The sequence below is a fragment of the Trichophyton benhamiae genome (assembly GCF_000151125.1).
Source record: "Trichophyton benhamiae CBS 112371 chromosome Unknown contig01293.0, whole genome shotgun sequence".
Classification (NCBI taxonomy): Eukaryota; Fungi; Ascomycota; class Eurotiomycetes; order Onygenales; family Arthrodermataceae; genus Trichophyton; species Trichophyton benhamiae.
The window spans coordinates 950,358-975,850 of NW_003315113.1; the positions used below are offsets into that span (position 1 = coordinate 950,358).

Below are 25,493 nucleotides of genomic sequence, written 5' to 3' on the forward strand. Positions count from 1 at the left end.
AATATGAAAACACAACATGTGTTTAGAATATGGCCTAGTCACAGTTAAGGATATCGTTCACCAAATCCCCTGCCACTGAAAGGTTGACTAGCGTGATGTTCGACAGGCGAATTTGAAATCTTGCTCGTAGTACCTTCTATCGCCGACTAACATTCAAATGCGTGACTGAGGGTTAGCCACAGTTTTTATGTGTTGCTCGGACAGCATAAAGCCAACTATGTGACTTTGGGGCCCATACTATGGTTACTTTGAATGGTTTTCTCGATGGAGAGAGTGGTAGCATCCAAACGGTCGTTGGATGCAGAGACCTTGGACGTGAAAATGTCAGGTAACAAGTCCCAGAGCCCACCTTATCTTTTCTTCTGAAGAAGGCTGGTTCCTTCAGTCTCTTTGAGACCGGCAAGGACTTTTTCTCTCTCCAAAAGTTTTGCCTTTTCATCCTTCAAAATCTTTTCCACTGTTTTTGTTGCTTCTATTATCCGGTCGACTTCCTTTGCTTCCGACTTTCGACTGTAGGGATTCTTAGGGCTGTCCGTATGAGGAATTTCAGCAGTTCTTCTACCTAGTGCCGTGGGCGGCAACTGGGCTTGCTTTCCCTTCGTCGACTTTCCTTTCGTTTGTTGCTGCGCAACACCAGTACCACCAGTGAGCAAGTCGTAAAATTGTTCAACCGGTTCATTAAATAACACCTCCTCATAGTTTTGGCTGACCACAGTTTCCCTTCTTGCCTTTTTCCCTTCAACATCAGAGCCATATGGATGAAGCTTCAGTCCATGCCATAGCGTTTGTGGTTTTTCCATTGACTCTGGCACGAAATATAGCTTAATTTGTATCTCAAATTCACCCCATCCGGTCTCGGTTACTTCGAAAGGTGGTGCTTCTATTGTTCGGACGGATTGCGCATAAGTTTCGTGTAGCTTGAATTGCACCTTCTTCAGCCAGTATGAAATATCTTCGCCATTAATGCCTCTAACGAACACACGCCATTGGTGAGTGTGGTCTTCCGCAGCGCCTTCGGGTCGTTTGTTAGGGTCAAACGGGTATGCCTCGCTTCCGAATACTACATTACGCGATATTTCAAATTAGCAACCTTGGTGTCAGTTATTCGATGGAGGGCGAGTGCGTTCGCAATTTGCCATACCAAAAGGACGGAATATTTGGGTTCCCTAGACATCCATGGTTAGAGTAAATATACATTAATATGTATATATCGTGATTCATAAAGTACTTACCCGAACGCGTTTCGTACCTGCTGGCGCGGGCATTTTTGCTTAAGTACCCTCTGAGCTCTGCTGTTTGAAATACTGGCAAGTTTGGCCGTGCTGATATTTGTAGTAGCGAAGGTCTTATAAAAAGGTGATTAGATAAGCCGTGAGCTTCCATGTCCAAGGTTATCCGGATCACGTTATGCGATAAGCTCCCAGCTCCAAAGGCAGTTTTTGTTTTGGGAGCTCCAAAGGAAGACAAGAGAAATGCAATAATAGCTCTCAACCGTGAGATTCTGGAGAGCCAGGCTTGTTTTATTTCATTTTGCTGAAGCGTGGGACCCTACTATGACGGCAACAGCGGCTGTGGCTAAGAGAATTGTTGTAGCTGGAGGGAGCGGCTTTCTTGGTAAGATAACCCTGATCTATAAACAATATTCCATGGCATCGGAATAGTGCGGAAACTCAGGTCTAATACCTTATATCGCGTCCTTAGGAGCGAGAATATGCCAATCAGCTATAGCTAGGGGGTGGGAAGTTGTGTCATTAAGGTGTGCTTCACCCAGCAGTGCTTCCACTGAAGCAGCTTTCCATACTTTCGCTGGCTAACTGATATATATAACATAGTCGTCACGGAGAACCGAAATGGGATACAGTTAGCCCTTCGGGCCAGGCTCCAAGATGGGCACAAAAGGTTGAATGGGCAAAAGCAGATCTCCTAGACCCCAGTTCGTACAAGGAGCATCTTAAGAATGCCTCTGCTGTTGTACATTCGATGGGAATTATTCTGGAGGCAGACTATAAGGGCATATTACAAGGAAATGAGTCTCCTATTACCGGGATACAGAAGATGGTTGGGTCCTTTGCAGGTGTAACAACTGGCCCAGGCAAAGGACAAATGACATATCGAACAATGAATACGGAATCAGGTAAGGGAACCCTGGCCAATTTATCAATGAAAGATAGCTAATTCCATCGCTTTGACAGCTATCTCGCTTGCCAAAAAGACAACCGAGGAAAATATCCCAACGTTTGTCTATATATCAGCGTCCTCTGGAGCCCCGATCATACCGCAAGGGTATATATTGTCCAAGAGGGAAGCAGAGTCATCTATTATGTCCATGTTTCCAAATCTGCGGAGTATATTTGTGAGGCCGACCTTCATGTACGACTCATCTCGCAGGCTATCTTTACCCATAGCGGTGGGAGGTATGATAGCTTCGGAGGTTAATTTGTTAACTGGCGGAAAGCTCTCGGCCTTGGGATCGATGGCAGAAAAGCCTCTCAAAGTCAGCGTCGTTGGTGAAGCCGTGGTTGAGTCAATCGATGACAGTGATGTGGATGGCGTCGTTAGCCCGAAGAAGATTGAAGACCTAGCAACCAAAGGCTGGAGGAAAACGATGCTTTGAACGTAGCATCATTCTGTGGGTTACCACATCCCGCTGGCCCATATCTACCCTCTGTAGACTATTATTGACTGCTAAATAAGGTCGGTATTGTAAAATATTAACTGCATCGCTTATTCGGTTTAGTTATATCATCGTCCCTCTTTCGAAGCTGTCACGAATTTCGGCGGTGTACTATCAAGGTTTGATTAGTATACACTCTTTGTGTATGCCCCAAAAAATTAACAGCTTGAATGCATACCTTATTGTAAAACCTCGCCAATTTCTGGTTGAAACGCTTGTTCTTGTCATTGATATAGGTAACGTCAGCATCATCATCGCCCTGACCACGTTCCCTACGCTTCTTAAGACGAGTTTCCTCCGCCTTCTGCATGTCAGCGACTAGCCTGTCAATAGCGGCCCTGTCTGGCCTATTCTCCACGAAGTCTGTTGAATCAGCAGTGGAGTAAAATGACCCGTTTTTGTCGATAGCAACGATGTCTCCATTCTCATCTTCAATTATTTCCAGCCCACCATTGGCAGCTGCACGCTGCACTGCCGCTGCCTTCTCGTTTTCATATGCCTCCAGGTCTGGCTGCATACGTCGAAGCTGTCTCTTATAGTTCTTGTGGGCATCCTGACGGTAATCCTGAAATGCAACATTGTCCCGGTGTTTTTGTTTCTTATCCATTCTCCGATCCCACTTCTCAGACTCCTCAGCAGTCCAGTCCCAGGCACGTTTCCGTTCGAAATCTTCACCAGCAGCTTCTATGTCCGCTTTTAGCAAGCTGTGGGATGCAAAGGCATGCTTGCGCGATATGGAAGATAGAGCGTTGGGGTCGACAGATAAACGATGTGCTTCTGCCGCAGTCTCCTTTAAATTATTTTTCACTGCCGTTTTCTGTTGACTCGGTTAGTACTTATTGAGATGGGAGACACCACCGACGAGGTTTCCTTACTGCTCTTGCCTGGAGGGCCTTGAATCTCTGAAGTCTGTCTTGGTTTTTCGATGTCGTATCTTCGGCTTCGGCCTTGTTTGCTATCGACTTCTCAGACTCAGTCTCTGAAGAGCTCTTTTTAGATGAATGTTCAAGATCATTCTTTTGTTTCTCAGCTTTATCTTCTTGATGTGAGGTTGTGGCACTGTCGGTAGGTTTCGCCGTATCGGCGGCTTCGGCTTCGGTAGGCATTATCGCGTGCTGTGCACTTTTACGATTCTGTGAATATCGGCAAAGTGGGTTCTGGAGAGAGGTTGGAGGCGTGTTCGACAGATGTAGGTAAGTAAGGATTTTGGTTGAAGAGAGAGACGAAGTTCAAAAGATTAGTAGGCTACCGGTGATTACGTAATTACTGACGTCTATTTCTCTTTTGAAGAACCAAAAGGAAGAACTGATCAAATTGGTATCAACCCGCAAGCAACGCATGGAGTGAGCTGACTCTTGTCTCAATGCGCTCTTTGACGCTTGATGGCTGTCGGCTTATGACAGAGTGCTGCGGCCTGCTATCATCTTCACAATTTGTCACGTTACGGAGATATTCGCAAAGCTTGCCGGCACAGTCTCTATTCCAACCGTCCCAGGCACAGCTCCTTCGCTTCGCCATCACCGGCACAACATGCAGCGGACCCGGAGATACGCTCGATAAGAAACTAGATGAACGCTTGACATCTCATTTTCAGAAAAACCGGCTACCCAAAAGACCAAGCACCATTGATCGTCTTTCACCACCACTACCCAAGCTTCCGAAAGGCCATGGACTCTCAAGATTGCAAGCGAACGTTGAGACGTTTATCAATTCTGAAAATTCAGGGGCTAATTTGCTAAATTCGATTCAATCACTTGAAAATGCCTTGGATCAGTGTCACACCAGGGTGGAGGGGGAAGATTTACTTATGACAATAAATGGCCTCCTGGCAAGGTTAAATCAGTTGGGGGTCAAAGATACACACCAGTTACTCCTTCTGGGTATGAGTTATGCGGCTAAGGACTTTTCATCCGGCTCGTTAGCTTTATACCTACGGAATTATTCAAAGGGAGGCCATGGTACTTTACCACGGTCCATCAGCGTTAACCTCATAGACTCATTGTTGAACGGGTTCAAACGCCGTTATTGGGAGGATCCAAGTATCGATAAATCTGCGATGCTGAGAGTGATCATCGGACCGGGAAATGAACAGACTAGCGCAGACACCTTGCATTCACACTTGGATTTCTCCAGTATTCGAGAGAGCGAGGTCTTACCAAAGTATTTGCAGCTCCTAGGTGAGTTAGGTGGAGAGAAAATGGTTTTTGATCTTTGGCGTCAAGTCCAAGCTGAACTTGAATATGGGCAAACGGCGGCAATAACTGAGAGCGCTATTGCATCAATCGAGGCTTTCTTGACGCTGGGAAATCCGGGTCGTGCTCTCGAAGCTGCTCAACTAGCTTCAAAGTACATTGATTTGAACGAACACCTTCCGGTCCCAACCTGGAAACTTCTTCTAGAGCATGACTCACACGGACTTCTTCGGACTGTAATTGCTCCTGCAACTACTGCTACTTTATTACAACGCGACCTTCATTCTCTCGAGTTAGTACTGGGTGCTACCTGGTTTAACGATGGAGCCGGTCATCACTACCACCCACTTAGCATGGAAGAAATCCACAGTGCTAGTGCTGCTAACGACGGCTACCAGCCCAGCTATAATTCGTCAGGTTACACGTCAAGCGTTAAATTCATACGTCAACTACAGGGCGGAATGCAAACAAATGGCTGTTCAAGATCTCTGGATAACTTATCCGCCATTGCCGACCTTTTAGATGAATATGAAGGAGCTGATATCCCGTTAAAGATGCAACTACTTGAAAATACTGATACCTTGGACTACGCTTGGTTCCCTACCTGTTCACCCGTTGAATTTATTGGTAATCGTCCTCAGCTAGGACGTGATATAGGCCAACCATTGTCCCCAGCATCCCTTGGGCTTATCAGAGTGCATGTTGACGGGAACGGCGTGCCCATACGGAGCCTTGGTAATGTGTCTCTAATGCAGCTGGGATATATTGGCGTTCGAGCATCTACGGCGAACGCCGCCGGCTTGGGTGATTCTATAGAGAGATGGAGGTGTACCGGGCACATAATCGCCTGGGATCGACAGAGCGGAAAAGTGGTAGCATTGTGGATTGGGAAGGGCAACGGCGTCGTTCATCCAGGGTTGGTGAAACCCGCTCCACCGTTGGAGTTTCCATTTATATTTGGAACGGTTACATTCAATGACACCGAAGAGCCCGTTTTTTCTCAATGTGACAGTTTAGGGCCTCTCAACAACATACAATCTTACTGGGTCGATGTTGATTCCAGTAGCAACTTGATATAATGAACGAAATCCATCTTAGAGATTTGCTCTGATTCAAGTCACGTTGATGGTTACCCTGGGGATTACGGAGTTAGCTGGGCTTGCCCTTTTATCTATTTTCTTCAGGTACTTGGTCACCGGTAACAGGATGGGAGCTACTAATGGAACTGAACCATATAAACGGCATTTAAGAACCGGAGATACTATATAGTTTTTGTATTTTTATTGTCGTTAATATAAATTATGTACAAATAGATTCGTTGAATTGCCATGGCATAAAGGCCTTGCAGAGATTGAAGATGACGGCTTTACTCCCACAGTGACTAGCAACATACTCCACCCCGTGTGTAAGAGTCTAGCTAGTATGCCTAGATATGTTATTTGAAGGTCCATCTTTAAGTTAGGCGCCAACGCGGCGTGAATGCATAACTAAACACTCGGAGGGTCAATCCTTGGGTACTCGATTTGTGTGGCATCCGATCTTGTCCTAGTAGCAGCCATATTTCTCAGCGCTTGCTCTCTCCCTGCATGCGATGGTCCTGAGAAGTAATGGGCCGGCGGCGAGGGTTAACAAGCTTATGGATGTTTGGCGTGAAGTCCGAGAAAAGCGATGACCCCCAGACCTTATTTGCGTCTGCTATTAGCTGGTCCAGGGTCCATGGATTTACCTTCCTGAGCAATAGATTGCTCTTTCTCTTTGATGGAGGCCCGTCACCAAAGAGTATGGCAAATCGTGTACGACACACTCGCCGGACAGTATTGGTGTTAATATAGACACCTTTCTCCTTCAGCCGCCTCAGCAGGATCAGCCCGCAGACCCACAGGGCGACAGAATCAGGTGTTGGTCCGAATGGATTCAGAGTCGAAGAACCAGAGAAGTTAAATTTTGGCTTGCGTAAGAAGCCACAGTTGATAATTGCTTGCTGAAAATCCACACTGAAGATGATGCGTAATGGGGACTGTGGGTGGGTGGGAGGTAGGCGGATGTTAGGTATTTGTGAGTTTTGGGTGTGATTATGAGGTGAATAAGTTTCGGCAAGCCAAAGACATAGTCTTTCAAGTTCGGACCACCGGTTGCTAATAATGAGTTGCTTGAGGCCAGCTTCCCATGATTCAGGAGGAATGTAGCCGCCATACTTTATAACATATTGGAAAATTCCAAACAGGCGTAAGACGGCATCCCTTGCAGGTCTGTCCAGGATGGGGCGTGTTCCCATACGGCGAGATGGAAGTATATTCCAAATCATCCATTTTATGGTTTTTCTGGACGGTGAAATGCGGTCAGCTTTCATTTTTTCGAGTATCTCAGAGATAAGCCTCCTATCGTCGAGTTTTAGTGCATTCCGAAGTTGTATATTGTAGCAATGAGGATCTTCGGGAGACAAAAAGGAGAGTATTGTGAGAGTCAAATTCGCCTGGCGCCAGTCGTGCGACATGGAAAAGTGGTGGAAGAGAGATTCTTGTGTTTCTAGAGACTCTAAGGCATCTGGATGTTGATCACTATGGATTAGATCGTAGAGAGCTTGGTGATCTTTCCGGGCAATGAAATAATCAACAGCTTTGGCAAACACTGAATTTCCAGTAGATATGCCTATCTCTTTCAGCTGAGAAATTTGATATTGCAGCTCAGCAATATCCACAGCCTTTAGTGCCATTTGCTGGAGCGTTAAAGGGCCAATGGCTCCAACACCAAACATTTTGAGACCCCCAAGGATCAAGTCGAATGTGAAGGTTTTTGTAGCAAAGAGTCGAGCTCCGAGATCGTCTTTTACCATCGAGGATTGTGTGCCAGTTGTATTAGAGGTGGCTGAGCAAATCTGTGAGGAATGGGATGAGAAGCTGTCAATCGAAGTACCAACAGGCAGAGTGCCGGATTTGACAAGCCCAGTAAGAAATTGAGACTGTTGCTGCGGATTGCTGTATTTTTGCACATGTTGGATTAGTGGCAGAACATCATCAATGGATGACGGAAAATCCCCACGTCGCATTAAAAAATGATGCATGGCAAGAGCCAATTCAACGCTCTTATGTTTGCAAAGAATCGGCACCACAAATGAGTATATTCTATGGCCCTCGGACAGTTGGCATAGACGACGGAAGGTATCCAGGCCCTCTCCGGTGGACATTGCAGTTTTGAAAACACATAGGATACCTTCCGGGTTATCCAAGTGGGTGTGTTTTAGCGCTTGATGCCACAGTAGAGCCTTCGACTGATTTCCTGCTTTCACAAAGGTACCTATAACACGCTCATAAAAGTATTTCCATCTCAACCCTTTCTCTTTCCAAATAAATTCTGCGTGAGATTGGAGCTCTTTTAGCATCCATTCGTGCTTTAGCCCTATGGAGACGAAAGTCTCCCATAGAAAATCAGCATCTTCCCCCTCGGTAGGGAGTCTAATCCCAGAGCATCGCTCAGTCAACCCTTTCCATATCTCAATCACTCCAGTATCTCCATAATGTCGTTGGCGGTACAAGACAAGTTCCCTCCAAAGAGTAAAATTCTGTGAATAGTGGGGATTGTCAACCAATTTGCTCCCTATATTCTCATTATGTCCGAGGTCTGACTCCAGGTCTAATTGCCATGGCTGCAACTTCCAAGTCTGCGAATGCTCGGAAAATTCCAAATGATCAGGCTCCCTGGTAGGTATACTCTGATCCGTGTTTGTAAGACATATCTGCGTCCCCCGAGGCTGCGGAAAGTAATTTGTGAGCGGGTTACGGGAGTCTTCGTTTGACCGGCGGTTGGGTATATTGGGGGTTTCTCGGTTGGTCGCGATGTTGCAATCCTCAGTCTCCGGCTTGACAGATGGATCGGGGGAGTAGGCTATCTGTGAACTCGCTGACGAAAAGGATTTAGGCCCACTGACGAGTCTGCGGCGACGGGCAGCACTAATAACACTGGTGGATATGGGCGGAGCGACAGGCCTTTGGATGTGTCCCGGCAACAACCTGAGCTGCCTCGAGAGCATAAATAGCATTAGGCGGTCGCCGAAAAGCCCCAAGAGGCACGACGGCGGGCATTTATAACCATAGATTTCATCACATATCCGGTCGTCAAGGCCCGTCTCTTGCAATGCCGTCCGGTCAACAGTTCACGCCGAAATTATTAACATTGCCAGTTCGATTTAACGGAACGATCTACTATGGATGGAACGAATCTTCCTCCGACACCGCGACAAGCTCACATCACGTGATTTTCGAACTTCCATTAGGTACCTAGCCCAGGCCAGAACCATACCTTAACATCACGAGAAACATTGTATTTCCTACCGGTTAACAACATAATAGCTACCCCATACGTTGCCTGTAAGTATCAAGTTGAATCTTGCTAATAAAGCTCTTTTTGGCTAGTATATTCTCGCAAATCCCCATAGGAAGGCCTATAATCAGAACGGTAGACATCTCCCACAGCTTATCTTGGGGAGAGTGCTGCATATTACTTTCCAGTATAGACAGGCCAAACTGTCGAAATTACTCTTGAAATTCATGCCACAAACAACCTACACGGGAAATCAACTATGGCCTTTCTCACCTCATTCATCTACAGCTCGATCTGAGGAACTGGGGTTTCTAAAAGTTATGGAGGCTCCCCATTGTCAAGACCAGGCCTTTATAATCTCATGATAGAGGGTATTCTGGTGCGAGAAGGCCTTCATTTACGGAAGAAGAAGTACGACTCTCGTTGTGGTAGCAATATAGAGGCTGAATGGGAGGTTCTCATTAACTCAGCTCTTCACTTGCTGCCTTGGGATTTTGATAAAGCTGAGGGAAGCCAAATCTTCGATTGGAGCTCTCCAGATCCCACTAAGTGCTCCCCATACTCGAGAGTACTGCTCCAACCTACCTTCTCTCAATCTAATATTTAGGTCGATGACAGTTAACCTGACATAGATTGCCGCTCCCGCTCCTGTTAAAGATGGAAAAGAGATTCATTGAACCCATGGTCCCCCAGTTACTCCAAATAATCTTATGTTCTGCCGTACTTATCTTGTTTAAATCTTACCATTAAACTGCAAACAATAAATGACGAGTTACTGAAACAACCGAGGGAATTGAATGATAGTTAACTATGGTCTCATGTTGTGGATTGAATTATGGAGCGCCTACTTAGGTACCTCCCAAGGGCTCGAATATTGTCACGTGATAGCCACGGCGAAAAGGCAAAACATCTCACCACTTTTGGTTCCTCCAACATCACCTCTTGTCCTCAGTTACCCGTCCACTGAACAATTCATCTCGCCCTTGCGTGTTGTGTCGCAATTACTTCGATTCGCGCAGCCATGGTTTCCCGAACGCTCCCTCGTATGGCCGGGTATGTAACTCTTGACGTTTTCCGCGAAAATCTTGCGTTCACGGAAGGAATCTAGCACCCGGCTCAAGTCATTCCAGCTCGCTAACGTGAAGCATTTACTCTTCGTTTAGTTTCGTCTTCCGAGAGAACCGCGTCCCTTACTACCAGCGCCTTTTCCAGAATGGAGACGGCGTTCGTCAATGGAAGAAGGTCCGCTGAGTCTTTTCCGCCCTCCCTCGCTAGCCGGACGGGATTGGGTCATCCAGCATCAGTGACTAACACACGATTCTTCACGGGATAGACTGCTCGAAGCCCATATCTGCTATATCCATTCTACGTATCTCTCTACGGCAGCACCATTGGTATGATTCGCCCAGTCAATTTGCCTGGCTTGATATTTCCTGTCTATGGAGGGATATTTTTCGCTAACATGGACTTCTAGCCACCATGTACGCCATGGGCAGAATCGTTCTTGTGAGTAACATGAAATACCGATTCTCCTTAAATGAGAGCCTCTTTCTCAATGCGTCGGAGCACAGCTTTACCTTGACACATTGGGCGATAAATACTGATATCATAACAGGGACACAAGACATGGTTCTGAGCCAAGACACCAATTCCGACTGCACAAGAAAAATTGAGCTCATAGAGGAGGTGCATGAACTTTAGGTGAATTGGAATGGTGTATATAGTCCTGATAGAGCTCCAAACTACAACTCGCGTTGAACCAGCTCTGACTATCAAAGCCAATTGCAAACCGTTGTATATTTAACATTGCAAGATACTGTCATTTTTATTTTCTGGACTATGGAGAGTGACCCTGCTATCATTCCCTAACCTATAAGCGATGTGAAACACTCGTAATTATTTGCAATTCAACTCAGCATAACCAAATAGTTAGTGCACATGAATTTAGACTGGAACCACGCATGAACGCAGTTTTTCCTCGTATTAACAGGGCATACGCTCCTAAACCTATAAACCGTGAGCATTAATGTGACGATATATTTTATTGAACATCATATGCTCAGCACTAAAAGACACATACTTGTGTGTAGAGGCTATTAGCACAACGGCAGTGATGCTATATAAATTTCAACCCTTTCTTGTCTGTCTCTTCATCTCTCGCTTTTGCTCCCTCTCCTTTTCCTTCGCAAGGAACTTCTTCTGCTCCTCGGCTGACATGTTACGTAGGAGTCGATCACGTTCTTCCTTCTTGATCTTTTCGGCAGCCACTTTTCTTTCTTCAGCTTTTTCATCCTGGTCAACCCGCTTCATCCTTTTAATCTCTTCCTCGCGTGTACTACGGAGTTTGCGGGTTACTTCAGGTCTGAAGTGAGCGATAGTCACCAGGCGATCAGCTAAGCGAATGAAGGCCTTCAGCATATTGGAGGAGGAGGCATAGTCCGAAGCATCCGAAGATTCTGGAATACGCAGAGAGAGAATGATACGCTTTCGGGGAACTGCCTCTTCAACACTATATTGCAAGAAAATGTAAGTATTTGGTCATCAAGGAGTTTACGGGAACAGAGTTAAAGTGACAAATATACGTACGTAGTAGGCTTCTCCATAGGTTGGTCAGTCACAATCAGGTAATCAAACAGATCACCGGCATCCTCAATGGCTTTAACAAACTCAGGAACTAGCATGGAATCGGTAATCTCCGCACTCTCGCTCATAACAGTTAACCAATTGGGAAGTTTAGCGTTCTCCTTGGTGAATGTCAATGAAACATCATATCGGTCTTCCCTTAGACGGCGCATAGCATTCTTGTGCACCACAGCAAAGACGAAGCCGTCATAAGTCGAAGGTCCTGACTTTGAGCGCTTGTCGGCATCAATATCCATTGGCGTGGGTGGAACAAGGTCTTTCTCCCGGCCGTCGAAGGGATATGCAACGATCTCTACCTTTTCAGAAGACGGTGCCATGGAATCGAAAAACAACCCAAGAAGCGTCTCGCCAAACAGCAGCAGAGGATTGTAGCGTTTCAGCATCTTGATCGTGACATCGACGAAGGCAATATTCTGACGGCCAGTAGCGTAAGTAGTGAATTCATTCAAAGCCTTCTCCTTCAGTATCTTATCATCGATCTTAATGCCTTCGTTGGAACTAGCGTTCTGCGGGATTCCAGTATATCCAACAACCGCAAACTCGTCGCAGAGCACTGGGATATTTGCTTGTGCCCATGTCTTTGCCTTGCGCCTGTTTTTACCCGCTCCCCACACATGTAGGACGGCGACCAAAATAATAAAAGGGATGATGAATGCTTCCTGAACAAAGTCCTGTGGCGACGTTCGTTCCCAGACTCGGTACCATTTTGTATAGGCAACAGTGCTGGCGGCAGTACCCTGGGGTCCAGATCCAGTTGCAGATGGAGGCGCAAAGTCCGCAAAGCCTAGGATATGAGTAAATTGTTAGCTCGTAATTTCAAGTAGCCTCATGAGAGAATAATTTGAATTGAACAATATTGGGTCAGCGATGATGGATTGTGAATTTTGCTGTCACCAACCTCCTTCAGCCTTCTGCGGAGCCTCAGTGGCCTTGCCGCCAAAAAGACCCTTAAAGACTCCGTCCATCGTCGGTAACTAGATATCAGGACTGGCCAGGATGGCCTGATAAGTCACTAATCGAGAGCTGCCGTAGAGTTGTTGGTGTTGTGAGTTTGGACAATCACTTGTGTTGTGCCAGTGACGGACTTGGAGTTTACTAACTAACTAACTAGTTAGTTAGTTAACTAAAGCCAAGAAGCTGAACTTTGGCGGATGAAGGCCAACACGAACAACCCCGGGTCGTGTAGCTGTCTGTATTGATATATGCTCCTTTTAATAGGACCAACGGCAGAGGAAAGCGGAGTACGCCATATGAGTTCATGTATGAACTTGAACTTCACACATTTGGGGATCCAAAAATCGCTGTAATTGCTCCCACCAAATTTAAGATCCACACAGTATTGAGCCTCATCGAGACGCATTGGAAGGCCACAGTTTTGTCAAGTCATTGGGAGAAGAACGAATGCGACGAAATAACGTATACAAATCAAAAGTAGAATTGATAGACCGATTCACCCTATTTTATACATGTATCAACCATGAAAACTCAAATTCAACTAGGCGGCCAAAAAGACTGTTTTGCACAACCCTTCCCTGCCTGCCTGCATTGAACATCCGTGAGCCACATATTCAACCAACCAACTCCAGAAGGAAAAGAAAGCTATATACAGCGCCTGCAGAATAGAAGTGGTATCAAGAAAAAGAGCTGTCATCAAACAGGCTGGGCAATAAATGGTAAAAACACAAGGGCGCAAAGCAGGGCAAATAAAAATCACAAGTACAAGAACAAAAGAGAGTCACAAAGGGAATAAAGGTACAATTCCAACCAAGAGACGCTTTGCGAGAAGAAAGCACAAAGACAAAACAAGATTGGGAGTGGCGATTATAATATAGTATAGCAACCCAACTATGTCAAAGGGGACAGCGAGATCACTGTCCGTATGCTGGAGGTGGCGAAGGATCTCGGGTTTGGTGTCTGCAGTAGTTGCTGGCACTGCCCACGCTACCAGGACCTTTGCTTTCTTGGATTCTGCGGTTGATTTCGTTTGCTAACTTCATCATCCAAGCCTGCTCTAAAATGCTTCGGTCCTGACTCGCGGCCACAAATGACAGTACGTTGGGTGGGACCCCATTCAGGGAGGTTGTGTTGTCACTACCTTGCTGATGGGCTTCTAGGGTAGGGGTATTTTGACGAGGAATATGCGAAGGTTCCCCGTTACTAAGAGGCTTCTTTTCACCTTCGGCTGACGGGGTAGGCTGGGCAGTATTAGCACTGACAGATGGGCCTAGTCCTTGCACAGCCGGCACTCGTGAACGATCCTTTACTTTTATAGTAGCATCAGGGGAGATCGGTGGAGTAATAGGATCATCGGGTTTCTCTCCCGCTCTTGCAGAGGATGAAAAAACAGTTGATGCATCAGTAGAGACAGTATATTCGCTCTCAGTGCATGTACTGGAAGTGTCATCAGACTTTTTTGACTTTCGTAAGTCCACAACACGCCGCTTGTGTTTCCTTGAGGGACGTGCTCTTGGGTGGCGGCCAGCGCTAGTCGTGAGAGAACCGTATCCGCTCAGTGGGGAGCCTAGAGATGCTTTACTCATTGACGATTCCTGCAGAGATTGGAGAGACGCAGCATGAGAGTGAGTCCTAGAAAGAGGAGGACTAATGGGGGAGATCAAGCCTCCGTGGTACTCGGATTGTTCCATAGCTCCGGTAAGCGCTCTGAAAACGACGTCATGTATTGTTGGAGTGAATAGTGAAAGTGTCCGTTGAGAGTCCGTTAGCGTGGCAAGTCGGACAAGATTTCTCTGAGAGAATAGAGAGTGCATTTCAACTCCAGAGTCCAGAGACAAAGAAGCTATCTGGGCAACGCTCAAAACATTTCCGGAAGCATCAACAGGGTCTTGGGGTGGGCTAAGTAATGGATCTTGACCTGGGCCCGCTTCTTCGTCAGCCTGTGCTTCGACATCCTGCCCGCGAAACTCTGGCACCCATAGTCGAAGAGATAGTCGGTGGATAATAGCAGGAAGCTCATCCATAAATAATAAGCGAAGCTGACCCTCGATGGTTCGTTGTAAATAGTCTCGAACGAATGGGATAGAATCAAAAGTTGATGACACCTTTAGCGACTCAAGGGGGTCATTTCTAAAGACCAGAGTGATTCCTTTTTGCTTAGAAAAGACCAACACTACAAAGCCAGAAAGTTTGATATCTGACAAAGTTATTTGTAGTGGTATAGTGAGGCCTTGGCTATAGGAGACGTTGTCAGTAAACATTCATATATCGTGAGATCGCATCTAGAAACTGAAACATACTCTGCTGCAAGGGGACATGGAGAAGTAAACGATGGCCGGGTCACCATGTAAGTGTTTAGAGAGTTGGCCTGAACACAAGTTTTCAGAGTGAGATAAGCATCTCCAGAGTAGGACATTTTAAATATTCCGCGGAACCGGTCGTCTGCCAGATCCCCTATCTCAAGAATTTCAAGGTCTGGTGGTATAGATCCCAGATTCAGTTCCGTGACTGTGATGTCGCCCACAATGATCGGAGGTTTCGGCGACTTGTTCAAGGCAGTAGTGAGTAGCTCTTGAGCGCGAGTATAGAATCCAGCATCAGCCATCAGAGGCGACCAGTTAAAATTGAAGGCCATGTTTGGCAACGGACGGCGCGAGCGCCTGGATGAAAACGAGAGAAAACGTTTATATCGATGGCCCCCAGCGAATCTGTGTGTTTATATTTCGCGATAACCGGTAGAGGAGTTTGATCACAATCCGCGGTTGATGGATGGGTCGCGTGCCATGTGATGGTACCTGCTGCAATCCTCTGCGGGTCGTTGGGCGAAACCGGTGCGAGTCGATGGGGAAGAGCACTTAGGGATAAGGCTCGTTACCAGTGAGCTCCTCATTGATGATCCGTGGATTGCATCTCCAGGGCCCTGGAGAGTAAGAGAGATGCGTCGCCTGCTGAAACCTGATGTTCGACTAGAAAAAAATATTCCTTCCGGCGCGGCAGGAATAGGAGAAGCGTCACCTGACTGGTCGTCGGCCATGTCTTCCGGCTTAGTCATTGGCTTATATAAGCTGGACCGTGCGTTTGCCGTGGTAACCGCGGGAGCTAGTCCTCTTTGGGAAATGTATAAATAAAGGTTTATTGCACGCCGAAGAGAGAAACGCTTTTTTGTAAACGACCCAACATCTGAACGAGCCGGCACAGAGAAGACACGCGAACTGCACACTACCAAATATGGTTATATACATTGAAGACCCTGCTGCTGAGATGCAAGCTGATGCCAGTCAACGAACTACCCGCTGCCAAAAAGCTAGACACCCATCCTCGAAGGCTACAAAAGGTGTTCACAGGACGAAAGGCACATATAAAGAGCACGATATTGTGCACGATGGTAGTCTAGCTATTGAAAAGGAATTATCAATAGCGCCTTCTTCTCCAGATGATCCTGAATCACTTATAGCCGCAGTTCGAAACCAGTTGTCGCAAATAACAATCAAGGGGAATCGCTCACAAAGTGTCAGTGGAAAGGAATGCTACCAGGATCCAACTGGAGGGGATACCCACCATACCAATAACACTTCATCAGAAAACATTACCAAGAAGAATATTGCCCAGAAGCCAGGTCCTATTAAATCGATACAACGCCCCCAAGGTGATTTTTCGATACCCTCGAAGCGCTCGGAAGAAAAGGAGGATATCAAGCAGTCAAGATCTCCTGTTACTACGAGGAAAAAGGGGAACACCAAAATACAACAAACATATGTCAATGATAAACAAAGGACTGCTTACGTACAAGCCATCCTGAACGAGGCAATGTCCACAAGATCTTCACGAGGAATACAACATTTTGACAAATGGGCAAACAGGGCCGAAGGTTTCTTCGACGTCAGGAAGATTGCGGAAGGCTCTTACGGAGAGGTATATGAGCTGTGTGCAAAAGATGGAGTATCCAAATCAAGTCTATCAAGTGGTCGATCATCTAAACTACAAACCTATATGGATGGCGTTTTTAAAATTGTGCCATTATGCGCGCAGCGAGGACCAGGTTCAAAGAAATTCACAACAGTGGATGAGATTGTTGCTGAAGTTCAATTACTAAAGCTTCTTGACCCAATTCCAGGATTTGCACGATTTAGGGAGATACACGTGGTTCAGGGCAGGTTTCCCCCGTCTTACCAAAACGCTTGGGATATATATAGTCGAACCAAGGATGATTGTTTCAATCCCGATCCAAGCAAGAAGAGATCATATCCGGACAATCAGCTATGGGCTATACTAGAAATGGAGAACGCTGGTTTTGAACTTGAGAAGTTTAAGTTTTCCTCTGTTTTCCAAGTGTATGACGTGTTCTGGGGTGTGGCTTTGGCTTTGGCAAGAGCGGAACAGTATGCTTCCTTTGAGGTACTAGCTTCCTTGCTATAAATAGAGCTTTTATCCGGAATGAACAGCTAACACTTAACCAGCACCGTGATCTCCATCTTGGAAACGTGTGTGTGAAACAGAAGCAGCCCCCTCTTGTTGAGTGTCAAAAGGGGAGGGCCAAAATGGATACTTCGGAGATTGAACTTTCAGCACGCCTAGGCTTAAGCGGGCTGGAGACCACCATAATTGATTATTCTTTATCTCGCGCAGAGCTTTCGCCTTGTGAGACACAGAACACCAGTTATACCAGGGGATCCGTGGCATGGTCCGATCTCGAGAAGAAGGAAATCTTCGATGCCGTTGGAAGGGACGAAGAGGAAAAATTCCTTCGTGACACCTATCGGATGTAAGTATAGATGCTGATTACATTCTAGGCCGTCGTTGCTAATACTTCCCCTATTAGGATGAGATCAGAGGTCTTTAATGACAGTGACCCCGACACTGAACAGTGGAAAAACTACAGGCCAAGAACTAATCTTATTTGGCTGTCCTTTATTCTAGCAACGCTAGTAAACAAATGTCGTACTGAGAAACTGCTCCCAATACACCGCCAACCTCTTGGACAACGTTCCGCGAATAGCAATCTTGTACCTAGGAAATCAAGCGCCAAGAACAAAGTTGCTGAGGACAACCGGACTGAAGAGCCAAAACTACGCGACGAAATACAGCACGTACTCTTTGAAAGGCTAGAGACCGTTTTGGATCTGCTTGAATTAGAAGATGAATATGAGACTCTGTCTTGTGCTGGGGACCTGGTGGCCATTGCTATCGGTTCTCAATGGCTAGAGGAGTCCGACTTCCTATGCTAGGAGCCGCTACATACCATCGTCTCAACAGTCTTTCATGTCGCATGCATATATATATATACACACGGGGCAAAACTGGTACTGATTACATCCTTTATATATACCCACGTTTTTGTTCTTTTTTAATTTTACCAAGAGTAAAAGATACCATATGTGACATAGCGTTCATAGCCTTATTAAGCCTCGTTTATTACTGTGAGATTGAAATATACATCATCACTCAACCATCACTCATTTAGCCTTCGGTAATTCAATATCCACCAACCACGGTATATGACTAGTGTTCCAACCAAGCCCTTTCATGGACGCGTTTATGACTAGGGTTTGCTGACCGGATTGAATCGGAGTTTCATCATCCGAGCAGTAACTGAGAGTATAGTAACCTTCATCCCGGTGAGACTGCAGCTTGTCCAAGAGGGCCTTCGAATCTCTTGCCCCCATTAGACTATTGATCAAAATTGATTTCTCTTCATCAACAGGTTTAGAATTGGAGAAGAGTGAAAATAAAGAATTCGTATTCCTCCAGGTGACGAGTTTTGCCCCCCAAGCTTCGTGTATGTGCCCAAAACAATGTATCTTCGGTCTTGCCCGAGATACGGCTCCAAGAAGAGACGTGCATCCTGCTTGATGCCCTGAAAAGGCTGTATCAAGTAAACCCTTCGGGGATCCATGGGTCATAGCAATGTCGACTCCCTCCATTTCGAAGTGATGTCCCTGTTGTCGATAGTACTGGAACCCCCAATGCCCATAGACCGGTGTATACGGGCTTGCGTATATGGATAAACAAGCTCCATTCGCTAAATTAAAGTGATGAATCCCTTCATCTAGAAGGATGATGCCAGCATCTTCAAGCAGCTGCCTAGCCTCCCCAAAATCACCACATTCCTTCATCAAACGCGCATGTCGTTCAACGTGTATTTGCTCTAGTTTCGCTTTGTAGAACGGAATATCAAGAGTGAAATCATGATTCCCGGCAATAGCAAGTTTGAGGGGGGCATTTACTTGCTTCAGTAGCTGTGCAGCCGATCGGTATTCTTCCAATGTGGAACGCTCGGTCAAGTCGCCGCAATGTAGGGCTACATCGGCATATTGGCTGGGAGGCGTATATGGCATTGCATGGGTATCAGAAAGTATTAAGATCCTGGTCTTCATCATAGCACTTGAAGATGACATGGATCTATGTTGAGATGGTTGGTGATGGAAAGCTGCTGGCTGAGCTGACAAGTTCGGCGGTTTAAACAGTCGGCTGATGCCTAGCACGAGCTACTCTGACGTAATAGCAATCTATGATACTGCTATTCAAAAACGGAGATCTCGGCGGCATTGATAATCACTAGATATACAGCATTCTAGTATGGGAGATTTTCATATGAGCTATAGATCTCTAGTGAGGTTCTTCGAGCAGCGTTTGAATACCCTTTCTTTGACGCCGACTAAGTCAGCTAGTTATCTAGTTAAGCAACAGCCGCCTTGGTTAGTTAACCAACTTAGTTACATAATCCTACAATTGTTTACACCTGGGCTGCGATTGCTATTCTATAGATACTGAATAGCGAGCGTTCTCTGGCAAGAGGCGTCGAGTCCTCAAAGATGTCCTGCTGGTTTGATCTCCTTGAGCTGGAGGGACTCGCCTCTCCCAGCGGCTTTCTCACACATTCACACTCGACAGAGCTGGCCGCCCAGGTTAGTTAAGAGGACCAGGGAAAGTTAACAGCAGCCATGACAGCTTCACAGGAGAATTCAGTGCTCCGTTCACTGAGAAGCCCAGCAAAGGGGAGCACTAGGTTCCAATGCACGACATGTCTAGAGACGTTCCGCCGGGCAGACCATCTTCTGCGGCATGGAGTCATGCGTGAGTATAAACGAGCAGAGTGAACAAGCAAACGTTCGCCAACAGAGTTCCATGCTGACATGCGTTTCAGATAGAGGAAAAGGAAAGTCATTCCCTTGCTTCGAGTGCTGCCGTGCTTTTGACGAGAGGTATGATGGCATATCAGTCCAAAAGACAATTGCCTTCAAAAGAATACCGCAGCTAACGGGGTTTCAAAATACAAAAAGGGCCGAGCTGGCAAGCCATGTTCACTCAGCACACCCAGTGCCTCCATCTTCTAGAAAGAAACGGCCTGCCACAGCTGTTACGCCGTTGCAAGTCTCGAATTCAAATAGACAGGGAGACTCTATGGCGGGAGCTGCCATCGAAGCGCCGTCCCACGGACATCCGCCTACAGTGGCAGGGCAGGCGCTTGCTGATATCTCAGGGGGAATTAACCAGCAACATGCTCCGGGGATAACAATGTGTGATGGTTATCACAACTCAACACAGGAGCCCAGCCACCTCTGGCTGGCACCGACAGTGACAACCAAGGAGCAATCTCCAGCCTCCAGGAGCCCCTTGTCTAAGCATCACTGCTCATCACAACCGTAATCCTTCATAGGCAACTCTGCATGACCAACCACGAAGGGAGCAATCTGGTAGAACAAGAGGAACAATTTCTTCCGCAAGCCTTTTCTGAATGCTACCATGGATATCGGCTAATATCCCGATCTTAGGAGCGGTTCGCTCATGATAATGGCATTGAAATCAGTTCACATACCAGTAGTAGCAGTAGTAATGGCTGACGTTGTGCTGATATCGCAGTGTTTTCTTCCTGTTATCATAGTCAATCCATACTTAACTAGTTTGCTTCATGTGACTCGACTTAGTTAACTAGGCGCCAACCGCGTCACGCTTTAACTAGTTAGTTAACTTTACACTTCTTGTCAAAGTGCAACAGCCAGCTGATGACTGCCAGGCCTCGACATCCCGCCGGGCAGAGACAGGATGGGCTTAACACCATTTGGCAGACTTGCAAGCGCGGCTTGACCCGTCGGACTAGACGTTTTGCTTATATCCCGCCGCTTGACCAGCTACCTAGCTAGTAAGTTACCTCGTAACTTGCTGCAACCCCGAGAACATAGACGCTCCACCATCATGTCCCGAGACAGGCTCAACCGGTTCTTTGGCCAGAGAGACAGCCAGCAGCAGGCGTACAGACGAATAGATGGAGACGACAGAGATACCGCTGAGGGGGAAGCCGAGGTGCCTGCGTACGATGCTCCGCCTGTCAAGGAGCTTTCGTGGGTAGTTTATTCTATCTTTACCTGGATGGGGATGGCCATGCTATGGGGATGGTAAGCTCCCTTTGGAACCACAGGCTTTCTCTGGTAGATTTACCAGGCTTATAAAGTGCAGTTACGTGGCTAACATTGGTAATGTTAATGAATCTACAGGAATTCGTTCCTTGCCGCAGCACCGTACTTTCAAATCCGGTTTGCCAGCAATGAATGGCTTCGGGACAACTCACAATCCTCAATAACTTCGGTGTTCTGCGTTACGGGCCTGTCTACACATCTGTTCCTGCTGAGACTCCAGAAAAATGCATCTTACCCGCAGAGAGTCCTTGTCTCACTCGCTCTCACCGGATTCGTGTTTGCACTGCTCACGCTCTCCACTATTCCTAAACAAGGACCATCTCCTAATGTCCTTTTTGCGTTTGTCCTTTTCATGGTATTTATATGTGCGCTGTCGGCATCGATGAACCAGAATGGATTGTTCGCATACGTATCTGGCTTTTCCCAGCCAGCGTATACGCAGGCAATTCTGGCGGGACAGGCACTCTCCGGTGTCCTGCCTTCCATAGTACAACTTATCTCGGTCCTTGCAGTGCCAGACTCTACTGTACACGAAACAGGCGAGCTAGAAAACGCAGCAAAATCGGCTTTTGGATTTTTCCTGACCGCAACACTGGTCTGCGGAGGTGCTTTCCTCGCTTTCCTTTACCTTCATCATTCCCAGGCTAGGCGTGCTCGCTATACCCCAGATGAAGACACTGATGCCTCAGAGTCGGACATGCTGTCAACTAAGACGGCGGTTTCATTGTTGACACTGTTCCGAAAGACCAGGTGGCTATCTCTGGCGATATTTCTCTGCTTCTGTATTACCATGGCCTTCCCCGTGTTTGCATCTCAGATCCAGAGTGTTAGTAAAGAAAACCCTCCGCCTCGTTATTCACAACCTGGCGTATTCGTTGCCCTTGCCCTTCTGTTTTGGAACTCAGGCGACTTGCTCGGGCGAATGACTCTCTTGATCCCGTCTGTAAAGGACAGGAAACCTCCGCAGTTCGTCCTTTTTGTCCTCGCGCTAGCTCGCATCTTTTTCATCCCATTGTTCTTGATGTGTAATGTCCGAGGGAGAGGGGCGGCAATCAATAGCGACTTCTTCTATCTCGTCTTTGTCCAGGGTCTGTTCGGGCTAACAAATGGCTACGTCTGTGTTTCTATCATGGTTAGTGCCCCGGATCTGGTAGACGAGGAAGAGAGGGAGGCAGCTGGCGCATACATGGGCATGTTGATAGTGGCAGGCTTAGCAGCCGGTAGCGTTCTAAGTTTTTTTATCGGAGCCCTATGATATTATTGATCGGTGCAGGATACTCGAGGTAGATAGTTCATTTGCAGCACTGATTTCAGTAGCGCAGATCTATTACATTTCCTATCAATAGAAAATGCCATAATCAAGTGATATATGCATGGCACTTATGCTCTATTTTTTGCCCCTTAAGTGATAAGTGAATATAACCTAATGATGCTGGTAAGATGGAAGAAGCCTGAAACAAGGGAGAGAAATAGAGGTGACCAAAGAAAAGTCTATAGTAGCAACAAGACGATATGTCTAGGTGTTAAAAGTACATCTATGTATATAATCTATACAGTGAGAATATAGGTATTAGCAAAGGGGAGGGTCTGGATATAGATCGTTGAGGATTAATTCATATGGTTTTAATCGAGACACAGCACACTTCTAGAGTGGGGTTGCGTTATTGGATATGATAACGCGGGCAGTCGACCGGGAATATAGCCTGGGTAACAGATAAAAAAAAGAATCAAAGAGCAGGGGTTATAAATTTGGCTTCGCGAAAGGGTTATTGGCGGTTCAAGAGAAGGAATCTATTTCTTTTCAATTTCATCAGTGGGCCTTGGCTCGTCTTCAGTCTCGGCTTCATCGTACTCCTCGTCTTCACCTTCTTGTAGCAATTGCTGTAGATGCTCTGTTTCTGATGGCGGCCCTCGAGAGATTGGCTTGTTGGGGTGGGCGGGAGCAGCAATTCCTTCGCCGCCGCTGAGCTGCCAGGCCATCAGCTTGGTAAAGGCACCATCTGGTCTTGAATTGAGATCATTGTAAGATCCCATTTCAGCAACTTTGCCCTCCGAGTCAAGAACGATGATGGTGTCAGATCGTTTGATGGTGGATAATCGATGGGCTATGCTGATAGTGGTGTTGTTCTCACGGAGCAGAGCTGCAAGAGCACTGTTAACGAGGGTTTCGGACTCGGCATCGAGCGCAGAGGTAGCTTCATCGAGAATGAGGATATCCGGCTCCTTGATAAGAGCACGAGCGATGGCAATTCTCTGTTTTTGGCCACCGGACAGTTGTGCTCCTTTGGGGCCAACATTGGTATCCAAACCATCAGGCTAGGGGAATGGTATGTTAGCGCTAATATTTCTGTGATTAAATCGATATACCATGCGGGTTTAACTTACGAAGTCGCTGATGAACTGGCAGTTTGCCTTGCGGGCAGCAGCGATTATCTGAGATCTTGTTGCATCAGGTTTTCCATAGCTGATATTCTCCGCAATGGAGCCAGAGAACAACACTGGCTCTTGGGCAACGATTCCTATCTTCCTTCGGAGAGACTTTGCGTTCATGGTTGCAACATCTTTGCCGTTGATGAAGACTTGGCCCTGAGTTGGGCTGTAGAAACGAAGTAGCAATGACGCAATGGTGGATTTTCCACCACCTGAGGGTCCAACAATAGCCACATTGCTACCCTGCGGTATCTCAAAATCCAGATCTTTGAAAATGGTGACAGCTGGTCGAGTAGGATAGCTAAAGGCAACATTTTTGAATCTGATAGGCCCACGAGCTGAGGTAACCTTGTCACCCACGGTAGGGGATATCTTAGGTCTGCGGTCTTGTAATTCGAACAGACGACTGGCAGCTCCAGCTCCTTTCATGAGCTCTGAATAGAAACTCGAAAGGCCAAAAAGACTGGATCCAGCGTACGCGGTGTACATTAAAAAGGAGGTGAGTTCTCCGATTGAAATTGCCTGTGACTGAACCATTCCACCACCAACATAGAGGAGGGCAAGTATTGTAGCATTTCCCATCAAGCTTGTGCCGCTAAAAAAGGTTGCACTGATGAATGACTCTTTCTTACCAAGCTCAAATATTCGCTTGACCTGGCGATTGTATCGATGAACTTCCAAGATCTCGCCGGCAAAGGACTGACTTGTTTTAACATTGCCAAGTCGTTCCTCTGCAATTTTGGTCAATGTACCAACGTTCTTCTGTATCTTCCGGCTGAGGTTACGGATTGCTCGTCCGTAGAAGAAAGCCGCAAGAGCAATTGGAGGGAAAAGAAGAGCCAAAACACTTGAGAGCTTCAAACTGACATATGCCATCATTCCAAACCCGGCAGCGCCACTGACAGCTGCTCGTAGACCGTCTGAGAGATTCTGGGTAATACTCTTCCCCACAATGATTGTATCAGAGCTCAGCCGGGAGATCAGGTCACCAACTCGATTTGCATCAAAGAACTCGGCATCTTGAACGAAGGTGTTTCTGAAGAGTTTAGCTCGGAGTCTGGCAACAATTCGTTCACCAACAATTCGCAAGATGATAATCCTTCCGTAGTTTGCAGCAGCTCCGAGCAGAATAATTCCTCCCAGTGCTGTATAGAAGACAGGGAGACTGATCCCTAGGAAATCTTTCAAAGCATTGGGATTGGAGCTGGTCGCAATGTCAAGGATCTTCCCGATAGAAAAGGGTATAGACATGGCTACCGACGAGGAGATGAGAAGGAACAAAAAGGCAACAGAGAGGACCTTAGCCTCTGGACGTGCAATTGTGATCAGCCTCCATATCTCTCGAAGACCTGACTTCTTCCCCGAGGCCAGTCCGTCCTTTGCCAGCCTTGCGCTTAGGTTTATCTGAGCAGCCTGGGATGCTCTTTCAGACCGCTCGAACGCTTGACTTATTTCTTCTGCTTGAGCGACCTCCTTCACCACCGGAGCTGTACTTTCCTGAAGTTGCGAGGAGCCATTCTCACCCGGAGAGCTCTTCCCAGTAGCAAAACGGAGCTGTCTGTATATGTGATTCGAGGATTGGGGGAACACGGCGTTTCGGGGGAGCTTTCCGAGGACATCTGGACAAGAGGTAGGAGTAAAAATTCCGCATCTATGAAGCCTGTTTCCACCGAACACCGGTGGTGGAACGGCATGGTACTGCCTGGCGAAGGCCACGGGACGTACCAACAGCGCCCTGCTATCGGTTGCGAGACATCGTGACGAGAGATTGAGGCCCAAGGGACTGCAGCGTACGGCGTCTCTAGAACAACTGGCCGTCTGGAGGAGGACTCTTGAGCCGCGCATCGCGAAGTTTGCGCCCCGCCCGCC

The 25,493-nt window shown here is 46.9% G+C and overlaps 11 protein-coding genes across 11 annotated transcripts; 4 read left to right on the plus strand and 7 right to left on the minus strand.

Annotated features, from left to right (window-relative positions):
• Positions 1-350: 350 nt before the first annotated feature.
• Positions 351-1,265, minus strand: ARB_04306 (uncharacterized protein; the record flags this gene model as incomplete). Its single annotated transcript, XM_003017379.1, has 2 exons — positions 351-1,060; positions 1,250-1,265. 2 exons carry the CDS (start codon positions 1,263-1,265, stop codon positions 351-353), a joined length of 726 nt encoding a protein of 241 aa, XP_003017425.1.
• A 288-nt stretch (positions 1,266-1,553) lies between these two features.
• Positions 1,554-2,614, plus strand: ARB_04307 (uncharacterized protein; the record flags this gene model as incomplete). The annotated part of the gene is made up of 3 exons (XM_003017380.1): positions 1,554-1,660; positions 1,833-2,134; positions 2,172-2,614. 3 exons carry the CDS (start codon positions 1,554-1,556, stop codon positions 2,612-2,614), a joined length of 852 nt encoding a protein of 283 aa, XP_003017426.1.
• Positions 2,615-2,737: 123 nt separating this feature from the next.
• ARB_04308 (uncharacterized protein) lies at positions 2,738-3,780 on the minus strand (the record flags this gene model as incomplete). The annotated part of the gene is made up of 3 exons (XM_003017381.1): positions 2,738-2,785; positions 2,853-3,491; positions 3,550-3,780. The coding sequence occupies 3 exons, from the start codon at positions 3,778-3,780 to the stop codon at positions 2,738-2,740; spliced, it is 918 nt and encodes a 305-aa protein (XP_003017427.1).
• A 257-nt stretch (positions 3,781-4,037) lies between these two features.
• ARB_04309 (uncharacterized protein) lies at positions 4,038-5,945 on the plus strand (the record flags this gene model as incomplete). The annotated part of the gene is made up of 1 exon (XM_003017382.1): positions 4,038-5,945. The coding sequence occupies one exon, from the start codon at positions 4,038-4,040 to the stop codon at positions 5,943-5,945; it is 1,908 nt and encodes a 635-aa protein (XP_003017428.1).
• Positions 5,946-6,430: 485 nt separating this feature from the next.
• ARB_04310 (uncharacterized protein) lies at positions 6,431-8,902 on the minus strand (the record flags this gene model as incomplete). Its single annotated transcript, XM_003017383.1, has 1 exon — positions 6,431-8,902. The coding sequence occupies one exon, from the start codon at positions 8,900-8,902 to the stop codon at positions 6,431-6,433; it is 2,472 nt and encodes an 823-aa protein (XP_003017429.1).
• Positions 8,903-11,310: 2,408 nt separating this feature from the next.
• Positions 11,311-12,791, minus strand: ARB_04311 (uncharacterized protein; the record flags this gene model as incomplete). Its single annotated transcript, XM_003017384.1, has 3 exons — positions 11,311-11,692; positions 11,770-12,610; positions 12,725-12,791. 3 exons carry the CDS (start codon positions 12,789-12,791, stop codon positions 11,311-11,313), a joined length of 1,290 nt encoding a protein of 429 aa, XP_003017430.1.
• Positions 12,792-13,694: 903 nt separating this feature from the next.
• ARB_04312 (uncharacterized protein) lies at positions 13,695-15,415 on the minus strand (the record flags this gene model as incomplete). The annotated part of the gene is made up of 2 exons (XM_003017385.1): positions 13,695-15,015; positions 15,081-15,415. 2 exons carry the CDS (start codon positions 15,413-15,415, stop codon positions 13,695-13,697), a joined length of 1,656 nt encoding a protein of 551 aa, XP_003017431.1.
• A 593-nt stretch (positions 15,416-16,008) lies between these two features.
• ARB_04313 (uncharacterized protein) lies at positions 16,009-18,005 on the plus strand (the record flags this gene model as incomplete). Its single annotated transcript, XM_003017386.1, has 3 exons — positions 16,009-17,159; positions 17,201-17,542; positions 17,600-18,005. The coding sequence occupies 3 exons, from the start codon at positions 16,009-16,011 to the stop codon at positions 18,003-18,005; spliced, it is 1,899 nt and encodes a 632-aa protein (XP_003017432.1).
• A 228-nt stretch (positions 18,006-18,233) lies between these two features.
• On the minus strand, positions 18,234-19,154 carry ARB_04314 (Ser/Thr protein phosphatase family protein; the record flags this gene model as incomplete). The annotated part of the gene is made up of 1 exon (XM_003017387.1): positions 18,234-19,154. The coding sequence occupies one exon, from the start codon at positions 19,152-19,154 to the stop codon at positions 18,234-18,236; it is 921 nt and encodes a 306-aa protein (XP_003017433.1).
• Positions 19,155-20,973: 1,819 nt separating this feature from the next.
• On the plus strand, positions 20,974-22,449 carry ARB_04315 (Nucleoside transporter family protein; the record flags this gene model as incomplete). The annotated part of the gene is made up of 2 exons (XM_003017388.1): positions 20,974-21,173; positions 21,273-22,449. 2 exons carry the CDS (start codon positions 20,974-20,976, stop codon positions 22,447-22,449), a joined length of 1,377 nt encoding a protein of 458 aa, XP_003017434.1.
• A 536-nt stretch (positions 22,450-22,985) lies between these two features.
• On the minus strand, positions 22,986-25,469 carry ARB_04316 (uncharacterized protein; the record flags this gene model as incomplete). The annotated part of the gene is made up of 2 exons (XM_003017389.1): positions 22,986-23,510; positions 23,580-25,469. 2 exons carry the CDS (start codon positions 25,467-25,469, stop codon positions 22,986-22,988), a joined length of 2,415 nt encoding a protein of 804 aa, XP_003017435.1.
• Between the last annotated feature and the right edge of the window lie 24 nt (positions 25,470-25,493).